The 17,070-nt window shown below is 38.2% G+C and overlaps 1 protein-coding gene across 10 annotated transcripts in view; it reads right to left on the bottom strand.

The window, feature by feature from the left end:
- Positions 1-17,070, bottom strand: part of pcbp3 (poly(rC) binding protein 3) — an 83,046-nt gene that overhangs the window by 25,824 nt on the left and 40,152 nt on the right. For 9 of the 10 annotated variants that reach the window (XR_015125530.1, XM_086267907.1, XM_086267904.1 and 6 more), the window contains exon 6: positions 127-286. Coding sequence is in view for 9 of the 10 variants with exons in the window: in XM_086267907.1 (XP_086124033.1) it covers positions 127-201 (75 nt within the window). In the remaining variant the exon portion in view is untranslated. Of the gene's footprint in view, positions 1-126; positions 287-12,524; positions 16,444-17,070 lie in introns of those variants that run through there. The other variant, XM_086267900.1, reaches the window with a different exon arrangement.

The raw sequence follows: 17,070 nt of genomic DNA on the forward strand, positions 1-17,070 counted from the left end.
GTAAAAACTGGCACCTGATTCATCACTGAAAGGATCTTGAAATGAAGAAATAAATCCCTCTGCATGTCTCTCACTTTTCAGGCTTCCTAACAGTCAATATAGCACTCAATCACTGTGCTCACTTACTTTTCCATGCATGAGGAGGCGGATGGTCAGGGTGACATTGAGGCCACCCTCTGACTGGACTTTTGTTGGCTCCATGCTGGGGGAGGAAAAACTGGTGGTCCAGCAGTAGGATGTCCTCAGAAGGAGAAGGAGTGCGGTGGTATTCCAGCCAGCCAGTCACCTACAAAACACAACATCACACATAAGCAAACACAGTCGGTGTGTTCACAACCAGCAGATGATATCAACGTCCAGTTGCATTAAATTATTATAAGAAGGCAGTTTGGTGCTTCTGCAGATGCGGTAACGGAATCATATTTCTGCTGTATGACACATAAAATAGTTTCTAAAGCCATTAATCTACAGACTGCTTTGACACAACATAAAGCTTTCAGCGATTTTAACTAATGTTCAGTGGTTCATTAGTTTGTGACACTGCACACTCCTCATATCTTCAGCACCAAATAACACACTTGTTTTCTGGGGTATACTAACCACAAATGCCTAAATTAAAAATAAGTGATGACTTTAGGCTTAAAATCCAAAGTGCAGAGCCCATTCGACTACAGCGTGGCTAAGCAACACATTTATGAGCTGCCTGCTCAATATTTGTTTCATGAATGACACGTAATTGTGTTGAGAAGATCGAGAGATAACCGAATGTAATCACATTCCGCTCCCCCCTAGGTATTTTTTTCCCCCGTCTATTTGCTCTGTTAAAAATTCAAACGCAAAAACAAAGCAATCACTTGTTTTGTTTTTAATTGCAGGCCAGATCAGAAGAGAGAGAGAAAATTCTTCTGAGCTCTTATTCACGAACTATCTAGGAATATACTGGAAATACCAGACTGACCAATACAGGAATAAAATAATTTGCAACATTTGTGACGGAGGACCGTGCCATTGAGATGAAACTAGGTGAATAAATGAATACATGGACTACAGGAATGCCTTATCTGTATATATGTAATGTTGCTTTGAAGGTGCAGCATGATGACTTGCAGAATCCTCCGAGTCTTCACTGCTAAAAAGCTTTTTCCTCTGACTCAGACATTAAAGTCTTCCTCCTGTGCCCTTATTACAGTTAGTCAAATTACTTTGCTCTCCTCTGCCTTTGCTGTTAAGGCAAAGGCAAACAGACCAGTCTGTATGCTTGGATGGCTGTGCCAAAAAGTCATAGCTGCTTTTTGTGTTTTAAAAAGTTATAAGAAATGACTTGGTGTTCTGGTTAAGTCTATGTAAAGTCTATAACAAAGAAATCTTTAACGAGTAAAGGAAAAGTTTCTGTACTGTTGCCAAGTTTAGAATGACCTTTGTTACACGAATGTCAATATATCATGTGTGATGTGATGCAGAGCCTGAATCCAGTCTGTTTCACATTTCCTACTGTCCCGTGGTTAGTGTGGTGCTCTGTAACCCTTTGGCTATTGTCATTTCACTCAGACAATACCATCTAAATGTCAATATTAAGTTTTCTGTAGATACAGTTTGCAATCTGATGTAATCACCCATCCTGTTGAGTTACTGCTGTTATCATTACCTGCAAGTTTGAGGTTTAAATTTTTATCAAGCAGCCCCAGGGGATTCTTCTCCAATCTCTATTTTCTGCGTTTTTGTGGAGACTCATTTGGCTACAGCTTCTAATTTCCAGCCAGACACAACCTTAGGCTACTGTTTACTTTTTGTGCTCATATAAGAAAATGGAACAATATTATCCTATGAAAACAAAGACGAAGAGGAGATATATAAAAATTAGCACAGCAGCCCTCCCCACCCATTTTGGTTAGTGAGGTTGGTTTGAGTATTGTGAGAAAAGGAATATAAATCATGCTAACTGCACTGAAGTGAGGGCAAAACCCACAGATACTGATATCCACACTGGATATATGTAAGTTACATTTTAGAGGTCAACTTAAATATACCTGCAGGGGACAACTTTAAATGCAGATTCCTGTCTATCACTCTGCATCACCAGGAAGGCATAAGATTGGTTCTAAATTCATTCTGCAGCATGAAAGTAACCCCACACATACAGTCAGCCACAAAGAGCGGTTTGTCTGGTCACCAGGAAGCCCTGATGTCAGTGCAATGAACAGGCCCACAGCTGCGGGTCAGACAAGCCACCTGGGCTTAAATTGAGCTTTATGTGGTTCAAAGGTAAAAGTTTAGTTTATTACAAGAAGAAGCAGTAAGACTGTGGACCTTGAAGTGATCACATCCACGAACCAAAAATATGTCTAGCTTAGAACCCACTGAAACAATCAGATGTGTTGTGTTTCCCACGAGAAACACTCATCCCTAAACTTTACTGCTTTTAAACAAAGGGCTGAGGGATGATTGGTAGGCACAGACATGAGACAGGAATATAATTTGATTGATATAAACATGGTCCAGAGTTACCTCATCATTTTAGACCTCATATGTAAGCAAAAACATTTTAAATGGAATTTAATTATTTAACAGGGATCCAATAAAGACAAGTCCCTAGCAGTCCAAAAACATGCTCATTAGAGTGTGTTAGCCCGATGACTGACTGGTGATGTGGGTGCACCCTGCCTTTCCTTGCACAGTGGCAGCTGGGATAAGCTTCAGGCCACCCCAGGTCAGATCATCAGTTAAGAATGGATATTTCATTATATCCAAAAAATAGCACTGATGACCATCTGGTACACTGAAAACAAAGTTCATATTTTAATAAACAAAAATACTCTTTATGGTTAATCAATTAAAATATTATTTTAATGCAAAATTTGTTTTTATGCAACACACTTACACCAGTCAGTTATTTTTGTTTTTTGTTATATATCTTTGGAAATAAAGATTGCTTTGTTGTAGCCTACCAATATTTGTGCCTACTTGTGCTACAGAAAAGTGGGATTTATCATTAATTTTTGCATAACTATGGAATGCAGGTGTAAGTGTGGCACATCTATAGATACTCCTGTGATATGCAATGAATTAAACTGCTGTGGCTAAAGGTGGTCTAATTTCAGATTAATATATATTCATAAAAAAACAGGAGTTCAGCACAGCACAAGATTAATGAGATGTAATAGAAGTGGAGGCACAAGAACCTGGGGGGGGGAGGTGGCAGGTTCTGCAAGACAGGTGGAAGAAACTACCTGCCAAGCACCTTGGGAACCTCTGAGCACCAATTAACAAGTAATAATTTGCACTTTTAGAAAGGGAAAGGATAACTTCACCAAATTTAGAGATTATATATCAGATTCATAAGAAAAAAGTTGAAATAATGGGGTCTTTCTCTTAATGTTTATTAGCCAGCATGGCCCTCTGGGAAAAGAGTTGCCCACAGGTGTGCTGAGGTTGTGCTGGAGCTGTAGCAGCTTTGCAAAACCAAGGAAGGTGTTCAAAAAGGTTTGCATGGAGACAGCCAGATTGTAAGATTCAGTCCTTTAATAATAAACTTCTAAATGTACGTGAAGCCATTGTGAAGCTGTAGTAAACCCCGACAAAGTGAACTAAAGGCAACAACTTCAACGTCACACTGACTCACACTACTATCAAGTGTGCTGCTAATGCTGTCAGCTAGCTAACCACGCTAACGGCACAGAGTGAAGGCCGAGACGAGCCCAGACAGATCCAACAGGAAAATGAACTAATATGGGCTTCAAGTAATTCTCCCGGACAAAGAGAATGACCTTCATCTGAATGCCGTGAGTAAAACAATCCACCTCTGCTGTTTTCAGTTTGGTAATTACATTCTCCGTGTTATATACAACCTCGTGTGTGTTGACTGGCTGTTTGCCGCTAAAGTTTTACTTGTAAACACAGCAAAGCACTTTTTAAATTGTGTTTTCTCTTATAGTTTACAATCATTCCTCTATAAAAGCAAACCCCCCTACCTGCCTTTATGTATACATTTTACATTTCTTGTCTTTGTGCGGGTTATTTCTTTCATTTTAAAGGTGTAAATGTCTTTCTTGCATAGGTAGAAAGGACTTTATATATTTACAAACATGGTTTGGTTTTGAGATGTTGTATAATGTATTATACAACCACAAATGTCTACAAAGTTATTTTACTAGGTATTTTGTATTCTTGTACAGCACTTTGGTCAACGTACTGTTGTAATTAAATGTGCTATATAAATAAATAAACTAGAACTATAAACTATAGATATATAGCGTTTTCGGGTTTTTTTGGTTGACAAATGTAAGTCCGTTTGTTGGCACTTCCTTGTAAACATAACTTTTAAGTGTTTCAGTAGTTGTAGTTTTAGTTGTGTGTTAAATTTTATTCTGAGTTTATCAGATATTTTTGATCACATTCAAGGTGTTTGTGGTACCCTTCCTCTCCTTGCATGGGAGATGTTATGATTTGCTTTGGGTTCTTTAAAACCTCCAGTCACACATCTTAAAATAAAAATCAAAGTAGATGAGATCACTTCTTGTACAGGACAGGTAACAGATGTTTCAGTTAAAATGTTCTGGTAAGTTCATAATTTTACAGCATTTTGAAACTAGAATTAGTTTATTATGAATATTTCACAAAGTTGTGAAATAAGTGGTAAGAGCCAGGCCCAGCCATTGCACTGGCATGGTTAGTTTTTCTGTCCTACAGCCTTGCCTCTTGTCCTAACAGGGACCTTGTCTGAGACAGGTTCCCCTGCATTTCCCCCCTGGGTTGTTACTGCTTGGTAGTGAGATGCCTCATCTATCCTAAGTGACGTCACAGAGTATTAGTCATTACTATTATACCTCTTTCAAGGCTTCTTGAGGCCCACCTAATGTAAAATGCAGGTGCAGTTTTTGATGCGTTATAAATGGGCAGTTATGTGAACACCTGCTCAGAACCTTGTAGGCTTGTCTGTTAGTTTTCCTGCAATACAGTCCCATTGCAGGATTTTGGGTTACCCTGCTTCCGTGCAGTCAGAGGAACCTTCAGCAAACATGTGTTTATCAGTAGGGTGTCCAGGTCTGTCTCCTCATACTGCATTTCTTGCTTTGCCCTTTCCTGACTCAAGTAACTACTAATGTGGGTCTTGCCTGGGGTTTCACAGCCAGAGAGCTGCACAAAGGGCTACCTGCTAGCATGTGCCTCTATATGCATGTGGCTGGTACAGTAATTTGAAATGTGGTATTTCTCATTAAAAACGACTTAATGTTTTTGGATTTTCTTTTTAAAAACAGAAGTTGCAAATTCTTTTAAAGCTCTGTTTTGCTGTTTGCCAGAGTGATGTGTCCCTGCTGATGATAATAAAATGTAGCAACACAAATAAATTTGCTTAACAGGTGTGCTGACTACTGAGAGGATTCATATCCATGAGCACAAACACTTAGACGACGTTATCATGACTGTTTCACATGTTGCTATGAGAAACAGGGTCAACTGCAGAGTGATATTTTGTGGTGTTAGAACAAATGAGTCAGACAAAACTGCCAACATGGTGCGTTGGGCTTTGTGCTTTTTGCACCTCGTAGTGATGCTGTTTTTTTTTTTGTTGTTGTTTTTTTTCCCCCTAACCAGTTGGCAACACCTAGAGAGCTGTGAACAAAAAAACATACCGTGTTGACGTGTAAATAAAGGTACAAAAAGAAAAATGCTCACAAATGTGTTCATCTTGCTCCGGGTCTAATGATCACTGTGCCTTTGTCAAGAGGTGTCAGACAGCGTGTGGCAGCAAAGGTGTTAACAAGCATCATGTGTCACATAATTGTCCACATGTGAATCGGACCCCATAGTAAACTGTTCACATATCAGTCTTGCTGTTTTTAAAACATCAGTTTCTCCTGCTTCCTCTGCGCCTGTTGTCTTCTTCTTTCTAAACTGCTATAGCACAGTTTGTTCGAGGGATGTTCTTGGGGATTGGCTTACCTGTCAATTTAAATTTTGACTAAACCAGCCTCTCAGTTAGGACTATAGAAACTTTTTCTTTTAACTTCTTTGAGCATCTCTACTAAATGTAATTTCATTCTGTCGCCTGACTTCTATTCATGGCTGTCACTGTGTGCATATGTGTGAAGGGGAAAGTGGTGGAACAGAGCATGTGGCACAGTTGCAGAAGGGAAGGCAAAATTAACTGAGTTAATAACACCCCAGTTTCAAGTTTTCCAGCAAGGGTTAATTAGTCTAAAATCTAAAAGATGGACTGGTGGTGAACAACCTCAAACATCTGTACATCCGATGACAGGGAAGCTAGTCTTGGCTAGAGCAAAAACAGCTCTGCTGCTCATTTACAGCACAGCCACGCAGCAAACACAGATGAACACAGGCTTTAACCCTCGTGGCATTTCTGCTGCAGAGATGGAGTAACACTTGAGGAAAAAAACTAGCTGCTGTTGAAATGAAACTCCACAAAAAATAAAGCAGTAACATCTCTCACCCAAAGCAGTAAGCTGTAGGGCAAGCACTGCATTATCAAAACAAAGAGTATTTGGCAGCTATGGGAAACTGTTCATTCAGCGCAGTCTCATAACAAAGAATGAAGTAATGTACAGGCTGACTGATTTACTGGCAGTGCAGTGTTATTGGCTGCTATTACCTATTTGGCAATCTATCAGTATCAGCATTTATAAACGATAATGATTAATGAAAATGAAGGAAAGAAAAGCAGAGATGAGAGAAACACCATACATATGTTGGGTTTTGACATTGCGTAGTTTGTCCACTAGGAGGCTGCACACATGTTAGGAACACTATAAACAGAAAACACGTGATCTGAACAGAGTCAAGCAGAATGTAAACTTAGGATGGGTGAAAATGGGGGGAAAGATCTTTTCATGCCAATTTTCTGTATTTATTTCTGTCAAACCTAAAGACTAGTTTTTACGGTTTATTATAAGGTTAATTCTAGTTTGAACCTAAACCATAAACTTTTCCCAAACTTAAGCCAGTAGTTTACCTGCTGCTCTGTGTATGGCTTTTTGACAGACTGTTTTTTGTGTAGCCATTTCCCTTATTGCCGAGTTTAAAAACTAGCGGTTTGGATTTTCATGAAGAAGACGCCATCATGGCTCACTGAGTGACCCACTGACTAGCCAATTGGTAGCATGCAATCTGTTGATGCCACATTTTCAGATTGCCTCAGATTCACTTGTAATCCTGGCCAAGTAGGTACTAAAAAAGTATCTGGCACCATGTACTACTACCTAGAAAACCCTATAAGCTGAGCAGTGCCAAACCCGAGTAGGTACCAGTGGAAGAGGGCAAAGAGAGACAATGACAGAACAGAAACTAGAGAGTGACGAGACCAAATTTAGTAACTTACTAAACAAATTTGAAGTGTAAAAATATGTGACTGGGGTCTGTAGTGCGAGACTCCGTTTCAAGAATCAGTACATAGGACGGATGAAGACTAATGTTCAGGGAGTAAGTGTAACTGCTGTATCTTAGCTAGCATTAAAAAAGAGTTAATAATTTTATGAGCCCAGTAGACTTCCTTCATAAAATAGTGACAAAAATCCACTGGAAACACCTTGAATGTTTTTGTATACATTATTCAACTCAATCCAGTGCATTAAGGCACCATTCTACTCCTGTTTGGTGTAATGACTCCTCCCTCCCAAACACTGCTCAGATGTCAGGAAGGAAAGGGTTCCTGACAATTTCCCTGACTTCCTGAAAATATGACATGCTATGACATTGGCATTACTGAATTCAAGTCATGATTCCCTAAGTGTACAGAAGAGACAGCTTGAACTCTTCTGTAAGCAAGTAATATACACTCTACAATGCTAGGAATATGTTTCTGCAGAGCGTCTGCAAATATGTGCATTTTTAAAACAATATCACTTCTCCCTAGGCTATGATGGCACATGTTTCACTTTTCAGTTGAGGGGGAAGGTGAAATCCTGCTCTTGTCCTTGCAGCTCAGAGGCAGCTAGTGTAGGAACAGTTGTAATCAAGATATCTGAGAGAAAACCAAAGTGATGTGCAGGTTCTAATAGATTTTTGTCATTGCATTCTGATGTTTCGTGTTATTATAGTATTAATATTGTTTTTGGATAAGTGGGCTCTTAGAATGAGTTTATAATACCTCATTCTTCTCTCAGGAGTATATATAATACAAATAAATTTGCTGTCATTGGAAAAAAATTAAATAGACCACACACCCAAAACGGCAAATTGTGTGGTCTTAATATTTACCATGGGCCTGTGGAACAGTGTTTAACATTGTTTTTTATGCTTTTTATTTAGACGTTGACATTATTTTCAAACAAAATCAACTTATGACTCATTTGATTAGTCACTATTAAGACTGGCCTGCACAGAGCTGCAAAAACACTTACAGTTTGACAGCTAGTTTTAGCTTTCGTGTCTGAAAAGAGAAGCCAGTATGGAAGTGCCTTAAGCCAGGATTTATTTGATTGGCTATGATGGGGAAACGTCCGTGCTCCTATAGAGGCCTCTGGGAAAACAGACCTTTGCCCTAGCTCAGTAAATGGTTTCCTCATGGGTTTATGGCCTAGGTCTTTCATTTTTTTCATACTTTCATGCATGTAAAATCCCTCTACACAGCTCTCACTTGGTCACTTTATTTAGTTTATTCTGGTCCATCTCTGCTCTCTTTTCTTCAGCTTCTGTCTCTTGTTATTGTGAAAGGTAGTCACAGGTTGTGCACAGTTTTAACAGACTGTCATGCTATATGGATAGCTAGCTTTACTCAGCATAATGTCTGTTAAAGAAAGCCAGTTGAGGTTGTCTTTTACACGTTTTGCATAATATATTTAGAATTAAAAGTAAGAAGGCTATATGTTTTATAGTGTTTTTTGTTTATTTTGCTCCACAGTGTCCACAGTTTGTAACTTTGTGCATTTCTTTGTAAGTGAGCATTCTTTAGTTTTTATCCAAGATACATGGTTACATCTATACATTATACAGCCCCTAACATCCTCTCTGACAGTTGCACCAATCTCGCTCCAAGAGCTTGCAGACATTTATGCAGAAATTGATGCTATGATTGTTATTCATTATATTAAGGCAACGATTGCAAGTGCCTCGCTCATAAATTCAAAAACTCGGGTGAAAAAGTAGTAAAAAATGCACAGGAGGAATCAGGTGAAACAGGACAACCACAATAGCTGCGGGCTGCGTTCATTTCTCTGGAGGTGCACGTCAGTTTAGTCGTAGATTTCCCGATGAAACATACTCAGGCACGAGCGAGCAAACTTAGAAATTCAGCAGGGGATCAAATAATTACTACCTCCACTGTATAGAAAATTATCAAAAGGCTGTCACCTGCTGACAAACAAACATTTCAAACATAACAAGTGCTTTTTTTTTTTTTTTTTTTAATACGTACCAAACATGCTTTCAGTACACACACCTATTAGACCGCTTGGGTCACCTGGTAGTTCTACATGTTCTAGGGCAGGGTAGGCAACTACAGGCCTCAAGTGCCGGTGTCCTGCAGGTTTTAGACATCACCCTATGTCATCACACCTGAATCAAATCATTAGTTCATTCCCAGGCCTCGGGAGAACTTCAAGACACGTTGAGGAGGTAATTTAGCCATTTGAGTCGGCTGTGTTGGATCAAGGACACATCTAAAACCTGCAGGACACCGGCACTTGAGGCCTGGAGTTGCCTACCCCTGTTCTAGGGTTTTTCAAAGTGAAGTGAGATAGCATTTATCATCAGTGCACCAATCACAGTCTTTTTAAAAAGCAAAGTAAATAGACCTTGTGTTAATTTTTAAGGACTGCAAGAACACACCTTGAACCACCTCTTTATGAAATGATGCTTTACGAATAAATTTAGATTAGATTTAACACAAAGGAACAATCAACCCATCATCCAGTTAAAGCAAGTGCACCATTTTCAATGACGCTAACAGGCAGGCTTTTGGAGCTGCTTTCATAATATGAATCATAGTTCAGTTGAAAGACAAATGACGTCCAAATCAAAAATGATAACCTCTCAAATGAAAAACCACAAAGTAAATCATGAGTTGTGAGACCTTAAATGGGCATAAACCTTTAACATATTGTTTTGTTTTTGTGTTTTGTTCAGTTTATTGCTCTTTTTATAGTTTTAACTTCAAAGTAACTGCACAGCTAAAAGCCTCTTTTCAGATGACACTGAGTTATTAATCCACAACTACTGTAATTAACAAAATACAAGCTTGAATGCTTGAATGCTTGAATGCTGCAGATTTTTAAAGTGGAAGCTTTTTGAAAGTAAATGAAGGAATGCGTAGAGGACGTCATGGGGGGAAAAAAGAAATTACTCAAGATTTTATAAACAACATGTCGGATGGAAAAATGATAGCTTGACAGAAAAACTCTAAAGGCCTAATTTATTTATTTACATGTGCACACAGACACTTGCATGCCGAAATATATATGATACTGTAGAATTGTACTAATTAAAATGTTTCGTAATCTCAGATACTTTAAAGTTATATTAGTCATAATATAACTTTTTGTGGTGTTTAAATGGTGTTTCTTAGAATTTGCACTCTATAAGCTTGATTAAATCCGTATAGCAAATGGGTTTTGTATTCAGTGTATATTTATAATAAAGCCCTGATCGTTTCTGTCCTGTTTTAACAATCATGGAGCATGTTCAACCGAAAACAGAGACTGAACTGTAAGCTATATAAAAAGGTTAAAAAACTATTTTGGTAAAGGCTATTGATGGTATTATATAACCATAAATAGTCCTATAAATAAATATGCTGCTCAATTCCTTGATATTTCCAGTTACTTTAAATTAAATTTGTATCTTTATTTTCCAGCGTCGAACATCCAACACAAATCATCATGATTTCTAAATGATAGTTGTCTTTGGTGATAAACGAGTGTGAGTTGAATGCCATCTGATCTTTGTTGATGTCTGTTTATTGTGTCTACAAGGACAGACGGAATTGGGAACAAAAATAACTCAGGACTATAACAGGAAAAGTTACAGTAAAATGTTTAACCAAATTGGTGAGATACACTTTTTTGTATTAAAATAAATGTGATGCCTGTTTTATAAGCATTTACTAAAACGAAAGCAGAAGTTTCTGATTATCCAGTTTCATGAAAATACTCTCTATAAATCACATGCAGTAATCTTATAATCACATTCACCCAAACAGTTTGGTCAGTAACTATACTAAAAGGCTCTTTGAAAAGCGACCCTTAGTATTTTAGAAATCACTTAGTGTTTTTGCCTCCTGTGGTTCAAACATACCCATATGGAAAAGAAATAGTAAAAACGTATATGACTTAACTCATGAAAGTGGCCACTTTCACATTACTTTCATATATTGTTTTAGTAAGTATCCAAAACATACAAGTTTCATTATATAATTTTTCAAGGGATCTTATATCTGTTTTTACTCTTGTATGCTTTTCATACAAGTTTCACACAAGACAGATACAAACTTTATAAGATTTATATATATCTTTTCCATATGGGTAAAGAGTGTGATGTGTTTAAAAAAAAATATATATATATATGTATATATCAGTGGAACAATTTTGTGCATTTTGCTTACCGGGGACATCTTTTGCAAGAATAACCTCAAAGAACAATTGTCATCATTTTGTTTGGATTAATTATCATCTGCTAGCTTCTGTGGCCTATTAGCACCTTCGCTCCACAGAAGAGCCCTTTCTAAAAAATCAAAATGGTCTCTCAGAAAACAACAGCCTTGATGCATTTAGGGTATTGAGTTATATTAGAGCAGAAAGAGAATAATATATTTGCATTTACATATGCCGAGGAGAATTTTGTTGCTGCACCTCTGTCTGTAAGCAACCATCCAGCCAGTCCCCCCCCATTTGCCCCCAAAAGCTGGCTGTAGCCTGTCATCTCCAATCAGTCAGCCTGGTTAAAATCTCAGCTTAAATTAGACTCACAGGCCGGCGGCCGCTTGCATTGTTCCTCTGCCTCTTAGGATTAGCTTGGATGGCTAACATGTGTTGTCGTTGTGATTAGCTGTCAGTTTTCCCAAGAATATATAGAGAAATTATTTATTTTGTACATCGTGTCAGTAATCGTTAATGGAGAGCATGCCTCTCTTACAGGGTCGTTGGTTGATTAAGTAGACACTGCTACCAGTGAAACCATGTCTCCCCTGCTTATGTAAAAATTGTAGTATTCAGGTTTTCCGGTTCACCATGAACTGAAATTATATTTGTAACCAACAGTGCAAGATTGGCATAGTCACCTTGAAAGACATTCTGCACCAAGAAGTCACATTTAAGCATTCAACATGAAAAGCTGCCATCTAAGAGTTGAGTTTAGCCTTAATCATGACCCCAAATTTCTACTAACTATCGGATAAATTAACATGATAAAACATCTCAACTCATCAATTTAAAGCAATTCAGAGTCTGATCTTAATGTGTTTCTCCAGAAAAGCCATCCTAAATAAGACGTTTACTTTTAGGAAATCTTAACCTTTGGCCAGAAAAATTTAATCAAAACGCATGGGACATCATCTTTAAATAGAATAATAAATTTACCTGATCGCAGTTCCAAAGAGATGACCCCCGCCTCAGCTGTTAACAAAAGATGAATCAATCGGAATCGAAATAATATATCTTCCTACCACCAAGACGAGACAAAAAGCCGCCAAGCCATTGGCCAAGACGTTGGGTCATGTGGGCGAATCAAAAATGGTGAGGTCACATTTGTAGTGTAACCCGAAAATAGTCCCCGATTCAGATGAGTTTCGCAGCAGACCTGTCCATTTCGTCATGGACAAGCGTCCTCTTTTATATGGACAGAAGACACGAGTGCCCCAGATTAGGGTCCCCCTCAGGGTCTGGGGGGAGGTTGGAGGTGGCAAACAACTGCAGTGGGCGCCAGGATATTCTCAGTGACATGTTGGTAAATCCATCGAACATGGATGCTAAATCTTTCTGTCAGCCTATTGCTAAAATCAACTTCTGTACCACATCTCGGATTTTGTGATTTTACCTTTTAATAATGACATAATTGGAAAAAAACAAAACAAATAAAAACATGCGATTGACCTTTAATCTGCATTTAACCAAGTATTTGGTTTGCCTGCATTGTGGGTTGACTTGCACATATTGTTAAACCACACACTAAAGCTGCATTTGCTGTTTGATAAAGTAATTCCTTGCTGCATACACTGTCACTGTATTGCTACAAGCAAAAGGAGCATTAAGAGTCTGAAATTGAATGGTTCCAGTTCACTACCCACTTTAGTAGGACTCTGTTGAACTCATAGAATATGTTTTGATTGACCGAGCATTTGCCAATTACTATTCGGGACAACAATGACACTTGCAAACTTTCCTCTTATCTTATTGTTTTCCCATGTTTGTTTTTTTTATTAATTTCTCCCCATTCTGATAATGCTGCTGTCATTGTCTGTAAATCATAGATACGTCTGGTGCTGTAAGCATCCCGAGGGGGACCCTGCATGCAAAGTAGCCAGTGTTCTGTGTAATTTATCCACTATGGTAGAACCATGAACAAAAAAGTACATTTGGTCTTTCTACTATCTTGTTCATTAACCAGCATCCTCCACGTCCACATTTTGCCTTTTGGTTTTTTTTTTTACTACCTCTAAATGGGCCTTGCAATTGAAATAAAGCAACAAAGCAATTGAATACAGTCAAGACAATGAAGCTCTCCTGACCTTGTTTGATAGAATTTTATGCATTTTTTTTTCTTTCTCTTATTTTAAAAATTTTTCTGACATTTCTTTTAATAAAGTCTTTCAAGTCAAGTACAGCAAGGCTACATGGAAGGAGACACTCGCAGCTGGCGATATATGACTTCAGTGTAAACAAATGACCTCACTGGAACACTTGTTAGTTGCACTTCATATGACAGGAAGAGCAAAAGTTTTATAATAAGCAGTATTAAAAGAAAGCCTTGAGCACGTGGTTAACAGGCCAAACCCAAAATACAACATTTCTGGTAGAAAATATTTTTCAGTTTCAATTGTATTATGTTGTGCAGACTCCTGGGGAGTTACAAAGTTATGTTACTTTAGTTACTGCTAGAGTAAATGCATTTTTGTTTGAAAACGCATCTTTTTCTCTCCGTTTTGGCCTTCGTCCACACTGAGATGGCGTTTTTGGTCAAGGAAAACTGAGTTTTTTGAAAACGCTCTCCAAAGTGGATAAATTTGAAAATGCCGTTTTTGCGTCGCAGTGTGGACTGCAAAAATGGAGGCTTTCAAAAACTGTGATGCATTTTAGTCATGTGATGCAGTCATGTGACCAATTCAACTAAGATGGAGGACAGAATTGTACAGCAGTTCTTTTGCTTGCTCTCAATTTGGACAGCATTATTAAAGATTAATATCAGTTTGTACATGCTCCAGATAAAACTCGGCACTTTCCCTCAACATTTTGCCGCAACGTTTCAAGAGCCGGAAAGTAAATAAATGGCAGACGGAAATGACACAGGTCGAATCGTCTTACGTTTCACACATTCGTAGTACAGGAACGTGGCGTTTTCCGTGTGGATGAAAACGATAATGTGGACGCGGAGCGTTTTTAGAAGAAAACGCCATCTTTAAAGTTATCCGGATTAGTGTAGACGTAGCCTTATTTTACAAACCCACTTTTCTACCCTAGGCTACTTTTGTGCTTACATTTGACTATTGAATATTTGTTATATCACTGTGTCACTACTATTCCACTATAATGTTACCGCTGGGGGCAGTTGATTCACATCTTGCATTAGGTAGTCTGTATATTGCTCATTAAAAAAGTTAGCACAGCAGGAATGAAAAGGGCATTATGGGTAGTTTATGGTGAAGCTTGCAGCTCTGCACACACACAGAACAGACTGTGAAGAGTCGGCAACACAGCAAAGACAGTGATCCCATGTGGAGAGAAAGGAAATGTTTTTAACCCTCAGCCATAAAAGCCAGATGGGGTATTGTTGTCACCCTGAAGGGTGGGCGGCATAGACACCAAAGTTTGTAACTCGAGAATGAGGTAACATAGGATTTAGAAAATTCGTATCACTGCATCTACTAAAATATCTTTAGTTTGAATCCCAGGGACCAGAGGGTCAGTGGTCACGTTTTCTGAAAATCTTGTGAACGTGGTAACTCTAGAAGGACTTAACCGGGTACTTCCAAATTAATCTGCTAGGAGTCTGAGAGGTACTTGTAGCACTGGTGGGTGCCAGTATTTTTTTTTTTTTTTTTTTTAGAGTTGACAAAACTCGTGATTGTTACTGTAACTGCTTTCAAAACCTGATACCTGCAGCATTCAGATGTGTGTCTAAAGCAGGGCATGAGGTGCAAGTCATTATTTTGCAGTTTTGCTCTGGGGGAGGGGCTATAGGACACTTTTGTCAGTCTTAAACCATTTCCCCCCTAATGATGCTTTAGGTAAAAAAAAAAAAAAAAGTTATATTAACATATTTTGAACCAATACACCATCCCTCATAGCAACCTGCTTCTAACATGGTGTAAGTTGCATGGTCCCCACCCCACCCCAAGGACCTCCCAGGTTCAAGCTATTATCTTTCCTAATATGGTGACAGTATCAAACTGAACCTTGACCTTTTCTGAAGAGAATGAAAAGGTCAAATGAGGTAATAGTCACTGTGAGATATATATTGTTTTTCACATGTTCACACAAAACATCCATCTTCACTAGGAACTCTTGTGAAAGCCTGTCAGAAAGGTAGAGTAACAGAAGAGAAGCCACAGTGAGGTCATCTTAATCTTGAGTATATCATTTCCTCTTGCACATTAGATTATTCTTGCTTAACTGCAGGTTAAGCAAAGAACAAGTCCAAGCAAAAAATACTTTCTCCAAATGTTTATCCACCACAGTATCCATTACCAGAGAAAAAATAATTAAACTCTATTAAAAATTAAACAATTTCATTTATTAAATGTAAAATGGGTTTACAATTAAGTAAACTCAACAGGTGGGATATATATTTCAGTAGATAACAAATGACTTGGCATGGTCTGTAATTTCATTTCCAGTAAAACATTTTTCTTCATGACCGTGAGATGAATTGCAGAAATCAAGCGGTTTAGTTTACAAATTAAAACACGATGATGGATAACACCAGTTTTTTTAATTTTTTGTTCATTAAAGTACCACAGTCTGATCTTATCTTAATCTAAATCACAAGCACAAACAAGCATAATCTAAATTTATCAAGACATAAGCGAGCAAGCACATGTTGCCGGTGCTGGTGGGAGAGAACCTCTTGGATTTATTAACAGCAGCGACTTTGACTATTTCAGTAGCTGCAGATCAGACCTAAACAACATCCAGGATACATTTTGAACTGACTGTTCTTTCTCCCAGAACAGCTTCATCAGATTTATATTCTTAAGTTTAGGTCACTCATCACCCCTCACTTTTTAGCTAACAGTTTATCGCCAGTGGAGATTCCAGGCTCCATCATTGAGCGTAATCCTTTTCTCCCTTTCTCCCACTCGTAGCTGTTTCAGCCTCTTATCTCAGAGTCTCGTTGCTAATAATAATTTAGCCTGTCATTGCTACAAACTGGCAAATCCCACCGTCTGTGGTCACCACATCAGTGCTGGTCTCGTCCCATCTGTCTTGCCTCTTTACATACATTAGTGTTTCTCCAAAACAAAAAAGTTTGATCAGCCAAAAAAACCAAACCTCAAAAGCAGTGATTAAAAATTGTTTTACATAATTATTATTAGTGTTATAATTTATCTGTTGTTCTTTTTATTTTGAGAGAGGAGTGGCTTCCTTTGTGGTATTCTGCAACTGTCTGGCCAGTTTAACATATAACCATAATCATGTCTCCTGATGTTCCTTAGGTATGGGTGGATTTCTATTTGGCACTGGAGTCACCTTGCCTGGCCTCAGTGCTCCATTTCTAGACTCTTTAAGTTTTTAATGTGAAAACTTTAAAAAATCTAATGTGCAGCAGCACATTCAGCAGCTCTTTCAATAGTCACATGGTTTGATCCACAGATCTTAATGTAATATGTCTAAGTTTGTTGCTATGATCAGTGGAAGTAAGCTGACATAGACGTTCTTGTGCCACGGCGTTCTCGGATATATCACTTAA

Source organism: Aulonocara sp. 'chitande type north' Nkhata Bay, linkage group LG16 (assembly GCF_057382095.1).
Source record: "Aulonocara sp. 'chitande type north' Nkhata Bay isolate Kocher_YH1m ecotype deep benthic linkage group LG16, A_spYH_male_GT1.1, whole genome shotgun sequence".
In the NCBI taxonomy this organism is placed as follows: Eukaryota; Metazoa; Chordata; class Actinopteri; order Cichliformes; family Cichlidae; genus Aulonocara; species Aulonocara sp. 'chitande type north' Nkhata Bay.